The sequence below is a fragment of the Ptychodera flava genome (assembly GCF_041260155.1).
Source record: "Ptychodera flava strain L36383 chromosome 23 unlocalized genomic scaffold, AS_Pfla_20210202 Scaffold_24__1_contigs__length_23054250_pilon, whole genome shotgun sequence".
In the NCBI taxonomy this organism is placed as follows: domain Eukaryota; kingdom Metazoa; phylum Hemichordata; class Enteropneusta; family Ptychoderidae; genus Ptychodera; species Ptychodera flava.
In genome coordinates, this window is record NW_027248278.1 from 1,132,957 (window position 1) to 1,149,741 (window position 16,785).

At 38.5% G+C, this 16,785-nt stretch overlaps 3 protein-coding genes across 4 annotated transcripts in view; 2 read left to right on the top strand and 1 right to left on the bottom strand.

The window, feature by feature from the left end:
• Positions 1–16,276, top strand: part of LOC139124949 (micronuclear linker histone polyprotein-like) — a 37,584-nt gene extending 21,308 nt beyond the window's left edge. Inside the window, exons 2-5 of one of the 2 annotated variants that reach the window (XM_070691065.1) lie at positions 2,348–4,864; positions 7,081–7,172; positions 10,928–11,098; positions 12,265–16,276. In XM_070691065.1, the coding sequence (XP_070547166.1) occupies positions 2,366–4,747 (2,382 nt within the window). In that variant the 5' untranslated portion in view covers positions 2,348–2,365 and the 3' untranslated portion in view covers positions 4,748–4,864; positions 7,081–7,172; positions 10,928–11,098; positions 12,265–16,276. The remainder of the gene's footprint in view (positions 1–2,347; positions 4,865–7,080; positions 7,173–10,927; positions 11,099–12,264) is intronic. The other variant, XM_070691066.1, reaches the window with a different exon arrangement.
• LOC139125096 (mucin-4-like) lies at positions 7,299–10,262 on the bottom strand. The gene has a single exon (XM_070691204.1). It carries the CDS (start codon positions 10,260–10,262, stop codon positions 7,299–7,301), a length of 2,964 nt encoding a protein of 987 aa, XP_070547305.1.
• LOC139125097 (disks large-associated protein 4-like) lies at positions 10,988–12,465 on the top strand. The gene is made up of 2 exons (XM_070691205.1): positions 10,988–11,098; positions 12,265–12,465. Exons 1-2 carry the CDS (start codon positions 10,988–10,990, stop codon positions 12,463–12,465), a joined length of 312 nt encoding a protein of 103 aa, XP_070547306.1.
• Positions 16,277–16,785: the final 509 nt, after the last annotated feature.

A 16,785-nucleotide genomic window follows, 5' to 3' on the forward strand; every position in this document is an offset into this window, starting at 1 on the left:
ATGTTAAAATACACCATATGCAATATGTTGAGTTTCATTAATTTTAACCATCTTGACCTGGTGGTGAAATATGGACTTGGCAGGAAAAGGGGTACTGTTGTACAATTTCATCATTGTCACACATGTACTGTTGTACAACCAAGTTCCCATTGGATTGCTTTGAACTCTATATCCATTATCCTAAGGTTGACCTCAGGGAGATTTGTTCAAATTGTGGTGAAATTTTTATATTTGTATTTTATAGGCAATTTTTCACATTTTATGTCAAAAAAATCATTTTCTCTGAATTAACTCTTCTGATTGCTTTGAAACTTAATATGCAGATACCTATAGGCATCCTTAGTTTGGTGTCTTCAAGTTGTGGTGAAATTTTCATATTTGTATTTTCTAAGGCAATTTTCTCATTTATGGTAAAAAAAATCAGTTTTTCTGAAATTGCGTGTCTAATTGCTTTGAAACTTGATATCCATGTTGTTAGGGGTTAACTTGGTTATTTCCAAATTGTGACTAAACATGCAACATTGTATTTGTGTGAGACTTTTTGCTGTTTTTTGTCCAAAAAATGCCCAACATCTCATTCTCAAATTTTCTGATTGAATTGCAAAAACTTGAGAACCGCTGCACATTACATCTTTGTCTTTGGTGTAGGTGCATGCTAAACTGTAAATGGGAATTCATATGAATGAAGTTATCATTGGCAAAAAGTATGCTAAATAACAAATATTGAGCAGCAAAAGTATAAACTTTGTTAAAATGTTAGTAACTGTGAAGAAACACAACCAAAGACCCCCAAGCCAATAATAAGTTGTTTTCATTGCTTGATGACTTACCAAATATTAACATTACGATGTTGTACAATATCACAAGAGGACATCTTTACCTTGGTATGGTAGATTGTATCACAAATTTGGATGTATCAGGCTGCATGGTACCTTGGTATGGTAGATTGTATCACAAATTTTGATGTATCAGGCTGCATGGTACCGGTATGGTAGATTGTATCACAAATTTTGATGTATCAGGCTGCATGGTACCTTGGTATGGTAGATTGTATCACAAATTTTGATGTATCAGGCTGCATGGTACCTTGGTATGGTAGATTGTATCACAAATTTTGATGTATCAGGCTGCATGGTACCTTGGTATGGTAGATTGTATCACAAATTTTGATGTATCAGGCTGCATGGTACCTTGGTATGGTAGATTGTATCACAAATTTTGATGTATCAGGCTGCATGGTACCTTGGTATGGTAGATTGTATCACAAATTTTGATGTATCAGGCTGCATGGTACCGGTATTGTGTATGTGTGTATTCATTGCAACAGTTGTCAACCATTGAATACTTAGCGTTGGTTTTTGATTGACTGTGCACCAAAATGTGTTCCAGTGTACTTGATAGTATGATTAGTACAAGCTAAGGCACATTGAAGCTACCTACCGGTATTAAATGTTGTAGTACTGGTACACTCACTCTGGCCTGCCACATTGAACCAAATGTGAGCCAAGTGTCATTGATGCTATGTTTTTATTAAATGCAACAATTATTTGTGCAAATCAGTAAACAGAAAGATTAAAATTTCATTGTCCCAATAAGTTTGAATTTAAAGGTACATTGTCCCATATACAACATTACTATGTGTACACAGTAAATTCCAATTGCCTCAAAACCAACAGAATTTATTGATCTTTGTTGTGTTGGAAGAGACTTACTGTGTTGCTTGCAGCTTTTGTCTTCAGTCCCATTGAAGTATCTATAGTATTATTCTGTAGCATTGACATTGCATAATAGTGTATTTATTGAACAACAATGCACTTTTCAATAGATTATCCATGACTGCTGTGCTGCCTATACTCTACTGGTATGCTTTGCCTAGACTCCACAGTCTACCGGTATGCTGTGCCTAGACTCCACAGTCTATGCTGTGCCTAGACGCCACAGTCTATGCTGTGCCTAGACTCCACAGTCTATGCTGTGCCTAGACTCCACAGTCTATGCTGTGCCTAGACTCCACACTATGCTGTGCCTAGACTCCACAATCTATGCTCTGCCTAGACTGTGCAGTCTTCTATAGTCCCTTATTGTCTTTGTTACTATAGCAGTGAAAGTTGGGCTGGGCTTATCGAGAGAACATGACATTGCACTTCAAATCAGTCTTTCTATGAATACAAACTGGACTAATCTTAATATGGTCCAAACATTGTTATACATAATTGTTAAAATTGCATATTGATACAGAAATTACTTAAGATTGTAGGAAGTCAAGACAAACTGGCTGAAACTATATAACTGCAGTCTGACAAAATTCTATCAAAACTAACAATTAATTTGTTTGCTTTTGTTGTAGATGTAAGTTATCTTCAGAATGGAAGACAGAGAGATGTTCCATGTAGATGATGATGATGTAGATGGCTCCAAATCTGCATCCAATAGAGACAACAATAATAAACTCTTTTACTTTGATGAAAGTCAGTCTGTGAAATCACCCAAAGAACTGCTAGGTGAAGACTTCACGTCCATCGCTGAATACAATGCTCATTTAGCAAGACAGATCAGAAGGCAAGAACAGTCCAAACTTGATGATTGTGTGAATGATAAATATAGAATGGAAAGATTAGGAGAGAAACAGTGGAAATTAATGTACTGTGATAAACATGATGATGGAATTGAAGAATTGAGACTGACATGTAATGATATCAATGATCAACATGGACTTGATAAAACAGATTGGGAAAAGAAATTGAATTTCAAGTTTGCTGACGACTCTGATGATGACAGTTTACTAGAATGTAAAGAAACTGAGAAATACAGAAATGTTGAAGTGTTCAATGATTTACATACAGTGTCTCCTTTTAAAGTGAAACAAAATGCCAGATTGACTGACCATGGTACAGACATTGAGAGTGATATGAAAACAACTGAAATCAACCACAATGCCAGTCAAGTCTCAACTAATAGCAGCAACCAGAAATTCAAATCAAATGAGAAGGTTGATTATGAAGGAGGTCAGGGTTGTAGTACCAACAGTGGATTAGAGGCTGCAAGTGATGGTGCTGGTGCTGGTGCAATGGAGGAAAAACACAGCCAGACTGAACCTAAACGATTTACGAAAACACCAATCAAGAAAAAGTACGGTGAAAATGGAAGCAGTAAAAGCAACATTGGTTCAGTTGATAATGGACAAACTAAAACTAATCTAACAAGAACAGGAAGCAGAAACTCAATAGGCTGTGCATCTCCAAGTAGTAGAAGAAAATCTTCAAAATACACCACAAGTGTAGAAATTACCTTAGGAGCTAAAGATGGAGCTAGTGGAGCAGTAGTCAAAGGAAATAAAGTGGATTCTGTGAGATCTACAAACACTCATTTAAGCAGGGTAGCTACTGAGCCTATTGGCAGAGCCAGATCATCAAGTGGAAAGAAAACAGCATCACCAACCCAGGTATCTAAAAATCCAACTAGAGAAAGCCGTGCACAGACTGCACAACAAGAAAAACATATACGTACTGGTAGTATGTCACCTCCTAAAGTTACATATAGAAGATCTGCTAGTTGTAAAAATGTACGAAGTCGTAGTGTTGGCCCAAATGTATTACTGCCACAGAATGGGGATAAGACATTTAGTGTACAGCAGAAACGGGCCGCATGGGAAGCTAAAAGCAAAGTAGAAAAGGAGAAGGTGTTGCATAGACAACAAAATGATCTAACTATACAAAGGAAAAGCTCTGAAAAACGAAAATCAATCGTGGCTGAAAGAAAAGCCATGCTGCTTGGCAATGTTACAAATAGTGATCAGGATGTAAATAGGTGTACCAACAGTGGTGTGAAGAAAAGCAACACTTCGATGAATAAAACAGAAATACAAGAACCAAATAGGAGATCACTACCACCAACACCGGTTAGAAAAGATACTGTAGCGCACACTATTGGTTTGTCAACAAGACCAAAAACATCAAGCAGAAAAGACCGCAATTTGTCAGTCTCAAAAATTGGTCCAACATCAGTCGTAGCTGGTAAGAATGATTGTGAACAAAGTACACATAGTTTACGAACCTTGTCTTCCTCATCAACAGGAAGTCTGAAAAATTCACCAACATCAAAGTCATCGCCAACAACATACTCTTCATCAGGAAAATCAACACCTATAAATGTTAGAAAATCTGATGAAAAACCAGGGACAACATCAAAATACAGTCCTCCAAAAAGTATGTCAGCATTTACTTCAAAACGAAGAACACCACCACCAATCCCTGTCAAACCAGATTCTAAGGCAAACAGGAAGAGAATTTCTGCCACTTGCCTTTTGGAAAATGGGACATCTCCCGCTGGTTCAACGGAAAAGAAAGCATCTCCCTTTGTTACAACAGAAAAGAGAGCCTCTCCCACTGGATCCATGGAAAAGAGGGCTTCTCCCACTGGTTCCATGGAAAAGAGGGCTTCTCCCACTGGTCCCATGGATAAAAGGGCCTCTCCCACTGGTTCCATGGAAAAGAGGACATCTTCGATCCGTTTAGAAAAGAAGGCCTCTGTCTCAACAGAGAAGAGGACATGTCCGACTATGCCAACAGAAAAGAAAGCATCTCCAACTGTGCCAATGGAAAAGAGGATATCTGCCAATGATCCTATGGGAAAGCAAGGCTCTTCTTCACCAAATTCAAATAAGAATACAGAAGACAAAACCGTTTCAGATCAAAATGAGGGATTAGATGAAGTTGATAGTTCACACAAACCAGAATGTCGCCACTGAAAGAAGACAAAGATGGGCACTACTTCATGAAAGTTGTGTTAGCTGAGGAGGAAAGACTTAACAAACTCTGTCAGGTAGCAGAAGAAGATCTACAGAAAAATGAACTCGGCGAAGAGAGTGAGTTTTGTTTTTGGTCCCCACAGACACCGTCCAGGGGGACTTATAGGTTTGGTCATGTCCGTGCATGCGTGCGTTTTTCCACCCATCCATCCATCTGCCCATTCAGGCAGATATCTCAAAGATGCCTAGAGCAATTTCATTCAAACTAGGTACAAGGATTACTCCTTATGTCATACATATGCACGTCGATTTGTTTTGTGATCTGATTCAAAGTAGCCGTTCTATTCAATTTATGTCGTGCTTGAGGGAGCCGTCATTATTATTTACGGCCTAGGGGTCAGAGGAATCAGAGGGGTCTCAAGAAACTGAAAGGTACAAGGGAGTGTGGAGAGGAGCAGGGGTCTACTCATTTTTTAAGAAATGCACAGAAGCATTTAGTGTAATTTATGAAATGATACAAACAGAAAAAAATAAAAATTACACTAGATTAAAAATGATACAATTTAAAATAAACATGGTACAATTTATGTATATGTAATAGGCCTACAAACTATATTGACCATCATTCCTAATTGAGTAATTTTTCACTATTTCCTGTTTAAAAAAATTGGCATATTTACCTGATTAAGCATGAGAAACATCTGCTCTCTCTATAATGTACTGATTATTGGGGAGAATATGTGAGAAAAGCTAATTAAACAAAGTCTACAGTGGACTGCCTCACTAACAAACCCATCTTTTGTTGCAAGAACATAATTTGTCACAGTCCAAAATTAGCTGAGCGATAGAGATTCCTTGTATCTATCAGCCAAATGTAATTTATCTCTACATTATTTTTTTTATTTTTTCTGTCCTCTTTGACACATTTTTTTTCTATTTCTTGATAAATACAATATTGTAGAAACAAAGTATTGATACTCTAAATAATAAAATGCATTCTATGCATAAAAATGAAAAAAAAAAAGATATGTAGAAGTATCATGTCAATTAATTGCTGATTTGCATATTTAATGAATATTTGTAATTAGGCTATGTTGAGAAACGGTTCATCAAATTCATGAAACTTTGTACAAATTTTGAGCTCAAACAAAAACTCTATGCAGTGTTATGTTAATTAGTTGATAATTTACATATTTACTGAACTTTCCTAATCAGAGTGATATGTCTAGAAAACCTCATCAAATTTCATGAGACTTTGAACAGATAGTGATCTCACAGTGCTGTAATACGGTTCATTGTGTATGAAATGTAGTACACGTGATAATCTGTCAATGTCATAATAGAATGCAAAAATGTTTAGCAACATACAGTTGATTTATTACTAGTTTACTTATTTAATGTCTTTTTGTAATTAGGATGGCAGCCCACATTGTTCACCACCATGCAACTCATCTTTAATCACAGACCCAATTAATGAACAGGACTCTATCCTCTCCAAGGACTTGTAATTAAAGTACCTATTAAACAAGTGGGGACTATGTCATCAACGATGACCTGTTCAAAGTAATTCATCTCATTTGGTAATTGTATTGTTGTCATCATTCAATGTCAAATGCAGTTTGTTTAAAATTCTTCATAAGTTACTCTAAGGATGATTCATGAAGTAAAGCTGTTTGATATGCAGATGTATTTGAACAAAAAAATGAAATTCTTGAAAGTTGGGTTAGTGTAATCCTATTTGGACACCAGAAAGTTTTTGTCAGAAGCCAAGTTTAAACTGTGCAATGACTTCCAAAAGTTCAGAAATATTATCAGGAATTGGTATAACTTGTTTTGTTTGCATGGATATATCATTGTTTGAGTCAAGCAAAACAGCCATCACTGTTCAATTACTGTAAAGTCTGATACCGTAAATACAAGAGTTTATTCATATTTAATCAGTAGCTTCTTGATACAACTCTGATGTCAAGAAGTAATAACAAATATTTTTTCATCAAAGGTTATCATTGCAATAATTTTGAATTTTTTACAAACCATTTGCAGATTATCTACAGCTATCCTACAAATCAATGGACAACATTAAGTCTATACATTAGTATCTATACTTGCATCTGTATATTTTTCCATTTTAGTGTTGTATTCTCCAAAATGTTTCTGTGAAATGCATCTGGTATGTATGATACCAACAGGGAGAAAATTAGGTCACATGTTTTCTTCATTTCATTAGAGACATTCATTGGACCTTAATTTTCTCTAATATCCTTTGCAAGAACAATTCATCTCTTCTGAATTGTTAGGATATTTAGTAACTACAACAATGACTTACATTTCAGTTTGTGGTAAAATTCGCTCAGCTATTGGAAAAGGACAGTTGCTTACAAGAAAGAAATTTAAGCAGTTTAAAGGACTTTGTCAACAGAATATAGTAAGTAATACTTTGCTCAGATGGTCACTTTCAACAGCTTTTTTATTTGTTTCTGAGTTTTAGACTTGCATACATAGATAAGACTAGAGATGCAAATGAAATGCTAGGTCATTTATAGATATGATGTTAAAGATATGAGTCACTCTTTATCATAATATACAGGGAGAGACTGGTTGGATGTGTGTGGAGTCTGGGAGAGACTGGTTGGATGTGTGTGGAGTCTGGGAGAGACTGGTTGGATGTGTGTGGAGTCTGGGAGAGACTGGTTGGATGTGTGTGGAGTCTGGGAGAGACTGGTTGGATGTGTGTGAAGTCTGGGAGAGACTGGTTGGATGTGTGTGAAGTCTGGGAGAAACTGGTTGGATGTGTTTGGAGTCTGGGAGACTGTTTGGATGTGTTTGGAGTCTGGGAGGAGAGACTGGTTGGATGTGTTTGGAGTCTGGGAGAGACTGGTTGGATTTGTGTGGAGTCTGGGAGAGACTGGTTGGATTTGTGTGGAGTCTGGGAGAGACTGGTTGGATGTGTGTGGAGTCTGGGAGAGACTGGTTGGATGTGTTTGGAGTCTGGGAGAGACTGGTTGGATTTGTGTGGAGTCTGGGAGAGACTGGTTGGATGTGTGTGGAGTCTGGGAGAGACTGGTTGGATTTGTGTGGAGTCTGGGAGAGACTGGTTGGATTTGTGTGAAGTCTGGGAGAGACTGGTTGGATTTGTGTGGAGTCTGGGAGAGACTGGTTGGATGTGTTTGGAGTCTGGGAGAGACTGGTTGGATTTGTGTGGAGTCTGGATGGGAGAGACTGGTTGGATGTGTTTGGAGTCTGGGAGAGACTGGTTGGATTTGTGTGAAGTCTGGGAGAGACTGGTTGGATGTGTGTGGAGTCTGGGAGAGACTGGTTGGATGTGTGTGAAGTCTGGGAGAGACTGGTTGGATGTGTGTGAAGTCTGGGAGAGACTGGTTGGATGTGTGTGGAGTCTGGGAGAGACTGGTTGGATGTGTTTGGAGTCTGGGAGAGACTGGTTGGATTTGTGTGAAGTCTGGGAGAGACTGGTTGGATTTGTGTGGAGTCTGGGAGAGACTGGTTTGATTTGTGTGGAGTCTGGGAGAGACTGTTGGATGTGTTTGGAGTCTGGGAGAGACTGGTTGGATGTGTTGGAGCCTGGGAGAGACTGGTTGGATTTGTGTGGAGTCTGGGAGAGACTGGTTGGATTTGTGTGGAGTCTGGGAGAGACTGGTTGGATTTGTGTGGAGTCTGGGAGAGACTGGTTGGATTTGTGTGGAGTCTGGATGGGAGAGACTGGTTGGATGTGTGTGGAGTCTGGGAGAGACTGGTTGGATTTGTGTGAAGTCTGGGAGAGACTGGTTGGATTTGTGTGGAGTCTGGGAGGGACTGGTTGGATGTGTGTGAAGTCTGGGAGAGATTGTTGGATGTGTTTGGAGTCTGGGAGAGACTGGTTGGATGTGTGTGAAGTCTGGGAGAGACTGGTTGGATGTGTGTGAAGTCTGGGAGAGACTGGTTGGATGTGTTTGGAGTCTGGGAGAGACTGGTTGGATGTGTTTGGAGTCTGGGAGAGACTGGTTGGATGTGTTTGGAGTCTGGGAGAGACTGGTTGGATTTGTGTGGAGTCTGGGAGAGACTGGTTGGATTTGTGTGAAGTCTGGGAGAGACTGGTTGGATGTGTGTGGAGTCTGGGAGAGACTGGTTGGATGTGTTTGGAGTCTGGGAGAGACTGGTTGGATTTGTGTGGAGTCTGGGAGAGACTGGTTGGATGTGTGTGGAGTCTGGGAGAGACTGGTTGGATGTGTTTGGAGTCTGGGAGAGACTGGTTGGATTTGTGTGGAGTCTGGGAGAGACTGGTTGGATTTGTGTGAAGTCTGGGAGAGACTGGTTGGATTTGTGTGGAGTCTGGGAGAGACTGGTTGGATGTGTTTGGAGTCTGGGAGAGACTGGTTGGATTTGTGTGGAGTCTGGATGGGAGAGACTGGTTGGATGTGTTTGGAGTCTGGGAGAGACTGGTTGGATTTGTGTGAAGTCTGGGAGAGACTGGTTGGATTTGTGTGAAGTCTGGGAGAGACTGGTTGGATTTGTGTGGAGTCTGGGAGAGACTGGTTGGATGTGTGTGGAGTCTGGGAGAGACTGGTTGGATGTGTTTGGAGTCTGGAGAGACTGGTTGGATTTGTGTGAAGTCTGGGAGAGACTGGTTGGATTTGTGTGGAGTCTGGGAGAGACTGGTTGGATGTGTTTGGAGTCTGGGAGAGACTGGTTGGATGTGTGTGAAGTCTGGGAGAGACTGGTTGGATTTGTGTGAAGTCTGGGAGAGACTGGTTGGATTTGTGTGGAGTCTGGATGGGAGAGACTGGTTGGATTTGTGTGGAGTCTGGGAGAGACTGGTTGGATTTGTGTGGAGTCTGGGAGAGACTGGTTGGATGTGTGTGGAGTCTGGGAGAGACTGGTTGGATGTGTTTGGAGCCTGGGAGAGATGGTTGGATTTGTGTGGAGTCTGGGAGAAACTGGTTGGATTTGTGTGGAGTCTGGGAGAGACTGGTTGGATTTGTGTGGAGTCTGGGAGAGACTGGTTGGATTTGTGTGGAGTCTGGATGGGAGAGACTGGTTGGATGTGTGTGGAGTCTGGGAGAGACTGGTTGGATTTGTGTGAAGTCTGGGAGAGACTGGTTGGATTTGTGTGGAGTCTGGGAGAGACTGGTTGGATGTGTGTGAAGTCTGGGAGAGACTGGTTGGATGTGTGTGGAGTCTGGGAGAGACTGGTTGGATGTGTGTGAAGTCTGGGAGAGACTGGTTGGATGTGTGTGAAGTCTGGGAGAGACTGGTTGGATGTGTTTGGAGTCTGGGAGAGACTGGTTGGATGTGTGTGGAGTCTGGGAGAGACTGGTTGGATGTGTGTGGAGTCTGGGAGAGACTGGTTGGATGTGTGTGAAGTCTGGGAGAGACTGGTTGGATGTGTGTGAAGTCTGGGAGAGACTGGTTGGATGTGTGTGAAGTCTGGGAGAGACTGGTTGGATGTGTGTGAAGTCTGGGAGAGACTGGTTGGATGTGTGTGAAGTCTGGGAGAGACTGGTTTAAAGGCACTGTTCATGATCCCTGAGATCGCCTTTGTTCTAGTCTGTAAGAGGATTATAGAGGTGTGATAGCCTTTTGTTTTCCATTGAAATTGTAATCCCGTGAGTAAATTTTCTGATGAGACAATCTGGTGCCAACACAGGCTTTTATGTGATGAAAGACAGTTGATCACACATAGTTCTTTTTACAGACTTTCACAGGTTACATTTTGAGTTGTTTCATAATCAATGGCTGCGTTGATCTGGAGTTACACATGCCAACTCTAGCTCACCCTTCCCTAGTGTTGGATAATGGCATATTTGGTCAACACCAATGTGGCCTACACAGATCACTTCATCCAAAATCAATTTGGTTTCACATGTGCTCAGCTGCTTAGAAGATGCTCTGTGTTGTCTTTCTGTTAGCAGATTCTCTCTTTCTTGCCTAACACTGACAGAAGTGTGTATACCGGTAATTCACAAAATTGACCTACTTTTCACAGCTAGACCAACACGTTGGCACACAATGATAATACTTCACAGGGAATGTGTCATCAAAGATGACTTGTTTTCAGAATCTTTTATGTATGTGTTGTGTTTCCCATTTCCTTACATTTCTAGTTGCACTGCAGATACTTGTCAGTGTATTTTTGTTCAGCAGTGTAAACACCTCATTTAGTTGATACCTAATTTGGTTTTTCAGAGCCCAGACCCGTCAACATCTTTGAAGACAACTTCTTCAGACTTGGCAGGATTCTGGGACATGGTGATGATTCAGGTTGATGATGTCAATAGAATGTTTGATGAAATCAATGTTTTAAAACAAAATGGATGGAAGCTACCAACTCAGCGGAATCCAATGAAATCTAAACAGGTCAGTCATCTCCTGGTTACTTATTCTGTACTTAGTTGATGTTTATACTGTCTGTGTGTTGATCAAAAAAAATTCTAAAACTTCCAGTTTAGTTGAGTTTGCATGATTGGACATATCAACAGTATGAAGAAGAAAAACAGCTTGAGTGTGATGTGCAAAAAGATGCACAGTGGCTTTGTGTTATCTTGAGATTTATGCCAATGAAGTTATTGGCATTCCAACACACTTGAAAGATCAGTGGAAAGTCCAGCAAAAATAGAAATATCGCTATCATCATGAATACTGTATTCAACTGTGTATAAGCCCCTGCCAGTGTATACCCCCCCCCCCCCCCCCCATTGATTTCAGAGGATTTTTGAAAATGCATTACATCCGTGTATAAGCCCCTACCCTAGTGGAATTCAAATATAGAAAGGTTAGGAGAGTATATTTGGTCTTTGCTATGTTGTTGTTTTCATAAGATGTAGACCGTTTGATACTGGAATGTTGAGTTGATTTTGTGTGCAGGTAATGCATCATGCCAGTTCACACTATCACTGTTGATCGGCAGCATACATGACGTCTTTGTTTCAAGTTTTGGGTTTGTTCTAAAGCTGAAATTTCACCAAAATGTCACTTCTGTGTAATCAATTTCTTTGGATGTGTAAGTCGAGTATGAAAGTGATAGATAGTTTGAGTAGTGTTTAAAAAATCATGCATAAAATTAGCATAAACTGGCAGACAACATGGGGTTGCCCAAGTATAAGCCCCTCCCCTAGTTTTTCCGCTGAACCGGGGCCTATACTCGGACGAGTATGGTATTTCTTATGGTTTATGATTGACACACACCATTTATGATCCTGTCTGTACCTACAAAAAATGTACAAAGACTGACTACATCTTGTTAAAGGAACAAAAGATAACAAAATGTGACACAGGGGATAGATAGATGTACAATTATTATCAGGACTCTGACTAACTGTGACTCTGACAGAAAAGACAGACAGACAGACAGACTGGCTGACTGACTGATTGACAGACAGACAGACTGACTGATGGACAGACAGATTGAGTGATTCGCCGACAGACAGAAAGAGTGATCCACTGACAGACAGAAAGAGTCTGTGGATGAAACAGACAATATATTGAAAAAGGTTATTTTTAAACTGAATATTTTTGTATTTCAGAGTAAAATGACCAGGAAACCAATGAGAGTTAGTAACAATGATAAATCTGTTGCTAAAAACACAACGACAGGAGACAAAGCAAAGCAAGCAAGAGAAGAGGCCAGGAAAAGACTTCTTGCAGCAAAAAAAGCTGCTGCAACTCAAAAATTACAAAACACTGAAAATGATGTCCAAATATTCATACACACTGATGACAAGTAACTTTATTATCTACTCCACCAAGTTCAAATACCACAGTGATTTTAAGGCTTATCCTTCAAAAATTTCGTAAGATGGGGATTGTGAAAATATCAGCTCATTTGTTAGAAATATGTTAAAATACTGGTACATGTATAAATTATTATTTCTTTGACTAATTTCAAAAACAAACAAACAGTACTGATGCATCGTTAGATGACACAGTTGCCAAGGTAACATCTTTGTCGTTGAATTTCCTTGGGATGATCAATTGGATTAATGTTCTAGCAATGGCCACATATCTAGACTGTAATGTTTGCTTCAGTTGTCATGTTATTCTGTCAGTAAGGTCATGTTACTTTGAAACGTAAATGCAGGCTTGAATTTGAAGAAGGAAATATGAAGTGAAATCAAACTTGTTTCAACAAAAGTGCACATTTAAAGCTTATAAATGAATGTCTTGCAGAAGTAAAATTTCATGAAGACAACAGAAACATGCTGAGTTTATTATCAGTTTGAGTAATGAAATATTATCACCTTGTCAATTATTTTATCAACAAGTCAAAAAGTAGAATAATCAGTTGTCATTTAAAGTGGTGAATATTCCGCAAGTGTTTCAAATATGAGAAGGGACAACTCCATAGGACCATTGGCATAAAATTGAGTATCACTGTGTTCAATTTCCTGTATTCTGTTCCACACATTTTATTTTGTGTAAGGCCACAGTCATGGCCAATCAAATTATGGTGGTGTTATTTAAAATTCTCTCAAAATTGAAAGTTGGCATCTGTGATTAAATAAATGTTTGAGAAATATAAACGCTGAGATTTAAAGTATAGTCTGTCTGCACAGTGTTAATATTATGTAGATTATAAGGCAAAGTCTGCACTCCTTGAATGGAAGATATTGGGCTTTTTTACTTCCAGTATCCCAGACTGTACTGTATTAGAGTGTACAGACTCTACTGTAAGCTACAATGCATATGATGAATTAATGTTTGCATTGAAACATGGAGACACAATTACATGTAACTACATCTAGGATGGAGAATAAACTTCATCCATAGGCTGAGGAATAAACTTTATGTATAGGATGGAGAACAAACTTCATCTATAGGATGGGGATAAACTTCATCTATAGGATGGAGAAAGAAGCATACTTGCACTGCTATCATTATCATTATTTGTCTTTTATTTTATCACAGCTGAAGAATTTCTTCTTGATGAAATGATTTCAACTTTGTTTCACTGTTACTTTGAGAAAATAATCTCTCCAAACTAAATATTGATGTATACAGTGTAAATTGCAACTGTCAATTATTTGTGTTGTCAGAAATATTGACAAGAGTGAGTTGATATCTTTTGACTTACAACCAATCGATGTTTTGGTCCAATATACATTACAGTTGATGTCTTCCAATAACTCTTACAAATTCCGTTTGGTTCTGAAAACAAACTGGCTTCAGCATTTATCTTGATGTGAAAAGACAGTGATTGATAGTAGATGTGGTGTAATGTATAACAGTTGAATCACATAGCTTATTTTTTTTTTAGTGTGGAAGTTTATGTTTAAAAAGTGTTTACAGTCCAAGAAATGCTCATATACAGGTGATGTTATTTTTTCATATTTGTAACGTTTGTAGTGAAGTTAACCGTTTATTATTCAGATTTCTATTTCATTGTAGTAATCTAACTAGATACTGATATTATTTTGGTTGAAATGTATCAATACCAATTGTTTAGATTGTTCAAATATTTTGTCCATATTATATGGGTGTTTATAGACTGCAAGTCACTATAATAATTTGTCTTTGTCAAGTTCACCTCCAATAGCATTCCAACAACTGGCCTTTCAAAAATCAACTGACAACAAGCAAGGTGATGGCAAAATGAAAAGATTTGAAAAGAAATTGAAAAAGTATGCCCACCAAGGTAGAGTAATAGCATTAATAGTTAATGTGAGAAACTGTTAACCCTGAACAGTGTTAGTCGTAATACTGACAAATCATAACATTCTACTCATTCTAAAGTCAGTCATCAAAATTACAAAGTGATTAAAAAAAACAAAAATAAAACATTTTATGGTCTGTATGTTAAAGTTTTTTTCATATGCTGCCCCTCTTAAATCTTTAAAACAATTTTTTTAAGAGAAGCCTAATTAGTTCACAACAGCAGGTTTTTTGATCACGACAAGACTTTGAAAGTAAGGTTGCCCTTGCTTGACCAGTTTGACTGTCAATAATCAGGCAATGACATACTACACTTTGAATATTGGACTGTACAGCTTAAATATTGGACTGTACAGCTATTCGAAACTAATGTTCAGGTTGTAAGATTAAGTCAGCATATACTAAGTATATGGAATGTTGTGGATGACCATATTTCATCAACTAAGATGATAATTATTCATCAAGTCAGATGGTGACGTATGCCTACTAACAGAAACAAGAAATATTCTGTAATTTACCATGTATTAAGTATTATGATCAGAACTTTATTGTTATTTACCTCAATTATCAGTCTTGTAAATTTAGTTACAGTTTTGAAAGAATTCAATAATCATTGAAGGTATGGAGATAATACTGTATTACCATATGTTATTGTCATTACTTGAGTTTTCTACCAATGTTTGTGCTACTTACACTGTGAGTATACACAGGCCAGACAGGTACCTATGTGTACTTACACTGTGAGTATACACAGGCCAGACAGGTACCTATGTGTACTTACACTGTGAGTATACACAGGCCAGACAGGTACCTATGTGTACTTACACTGTGAGTATACACAGGCCAGACAGGTACCTATGTGTACTTACACTGTGAGTATACACAGGCCAGACAGGTACCTATGTGTACTTACACTGTGAGTATACACAGGCCAGACAGGTACCAATGTGTGTGTTACTTACACTGTAAGTATACACAGGCCAGACAGGTACCTATGTGTACTTACACTGTGAGTATACACAGGCCAGACAGGTACCTATGTGTACTTACACTGTGAGTATACACAGGCCAGACAGGTACCTATGTGAACTTACACTGTGAGTATACACAGGCCAGACAGGTACCTATGTGTACTTTACTTACACTGTGAGTATACACAGGCCAGACAGGTACCTATGTGTACTTTACTTACACTTTGAGTATACACAGGCCAGACAGGTATCTATGTGTACTTACACTGTGAGTATACACAGGCCAGACAGGTACCTATGTGTACTTACACTGTGAGTATACACAGGCCAGACAGGTACCTATGTGTACTTACACTGTGAGTATACACAGGCCAGACAGGTACCTATGTGTACTTACACTGTGAGTATACACAGGCCAGACAGGTACCTATGTGTACTTACACTGTGAGTATACACAGGCCAGACAGGTATCACCATGACATCTAACAAATGAGTTGATCTCTCTTTGTTTAATTGTAATGAGAATTTATATAAACCTGTGTAGCAATTACTTTAAAGAATTTATTGATGTATGTTTCAAAGTAAACCCAATCTTTTTTTTTAGTTTTACAAAGACTAGCATACCTATTTTATCAAACAATTTGATTAAATCTGTTCTGTACTCATAAACAATGAGAAAATTGTCAACAGAGTTGATTTACAGCTTAATCATATTTAATATTATGAAAGTTTAAACTTATAGTAACGAGAGTAATGAGCCTCCATCTATGATCAGACTGTCATGTAATATACATTTTCATGGCTATAACTGTCATGTAATATACATTTTCATGGCTATAACTGTCATGTAATATACATTTTCATGGCTATAACTGTCATGTAATATACATTTTTCATGGCTATAACTGTCTCAACAGATGCATAGCTAATGTCGATTCTTTCCCATATCCAGCATGTACTTAGAGGTTATTACCCAATATAACCTGTTCCTGTGTCGTATCAGCATGAGTGTCATTTTTGCTGCGTCAGACACAAGACGAAGTCGAGTGTCTGACGCAGCACACGGGCGATATTGGGTAATAACGGATTTATCATATACCAATGCCCAGAAATTTACTAATACTTTCGCAAACCTTAAATTTTGAGGCTTTACTTTATTATGCCTTGCGCATAAATATCGAAATATTTGTGTGAACAGGCTTCATTCATAAACTGTACAAAAAAGTCAACATCACGTGCAGCATGGCTGCAAGTCCTCCTTATATCAATGAACCCCAAGAAGAAAGACACGAGATTCAAAAATTGTCGTACAGGGAGAATGTTTTAAGGTGCAATATGCTGTTACAATTGTAACCGATCACAAAAACTATCCTTTGCTTTAAATCTCTGCTGATTTCAATCACGTTCGATTGTTGTATGGCACGG

Bases quoted from the DNA above. Each gene is read 5' to 3' on its own strand.
- LOC139125096 (XM_070691204.1), bottom strand. From the start codon at position 10,262: ATGAACAGTGCCTTTAAACCAGTCTCTCCCAGACTTCACACACATCCA.
- LOC139125097 (XM_070691205.1), top strand. From the start codon at position 10,988: ATGGTGATGATTCAGGTTGATGATGTCAATAGAATGTTTGATGAAATC. The intron at 11,099-12,264 runs GTCAGTCATCTC...TTTGTATTTCAG, and splicing joins ATCCAATGAAATCTAAACAG to AGTAAAATGACCAGGAAACC.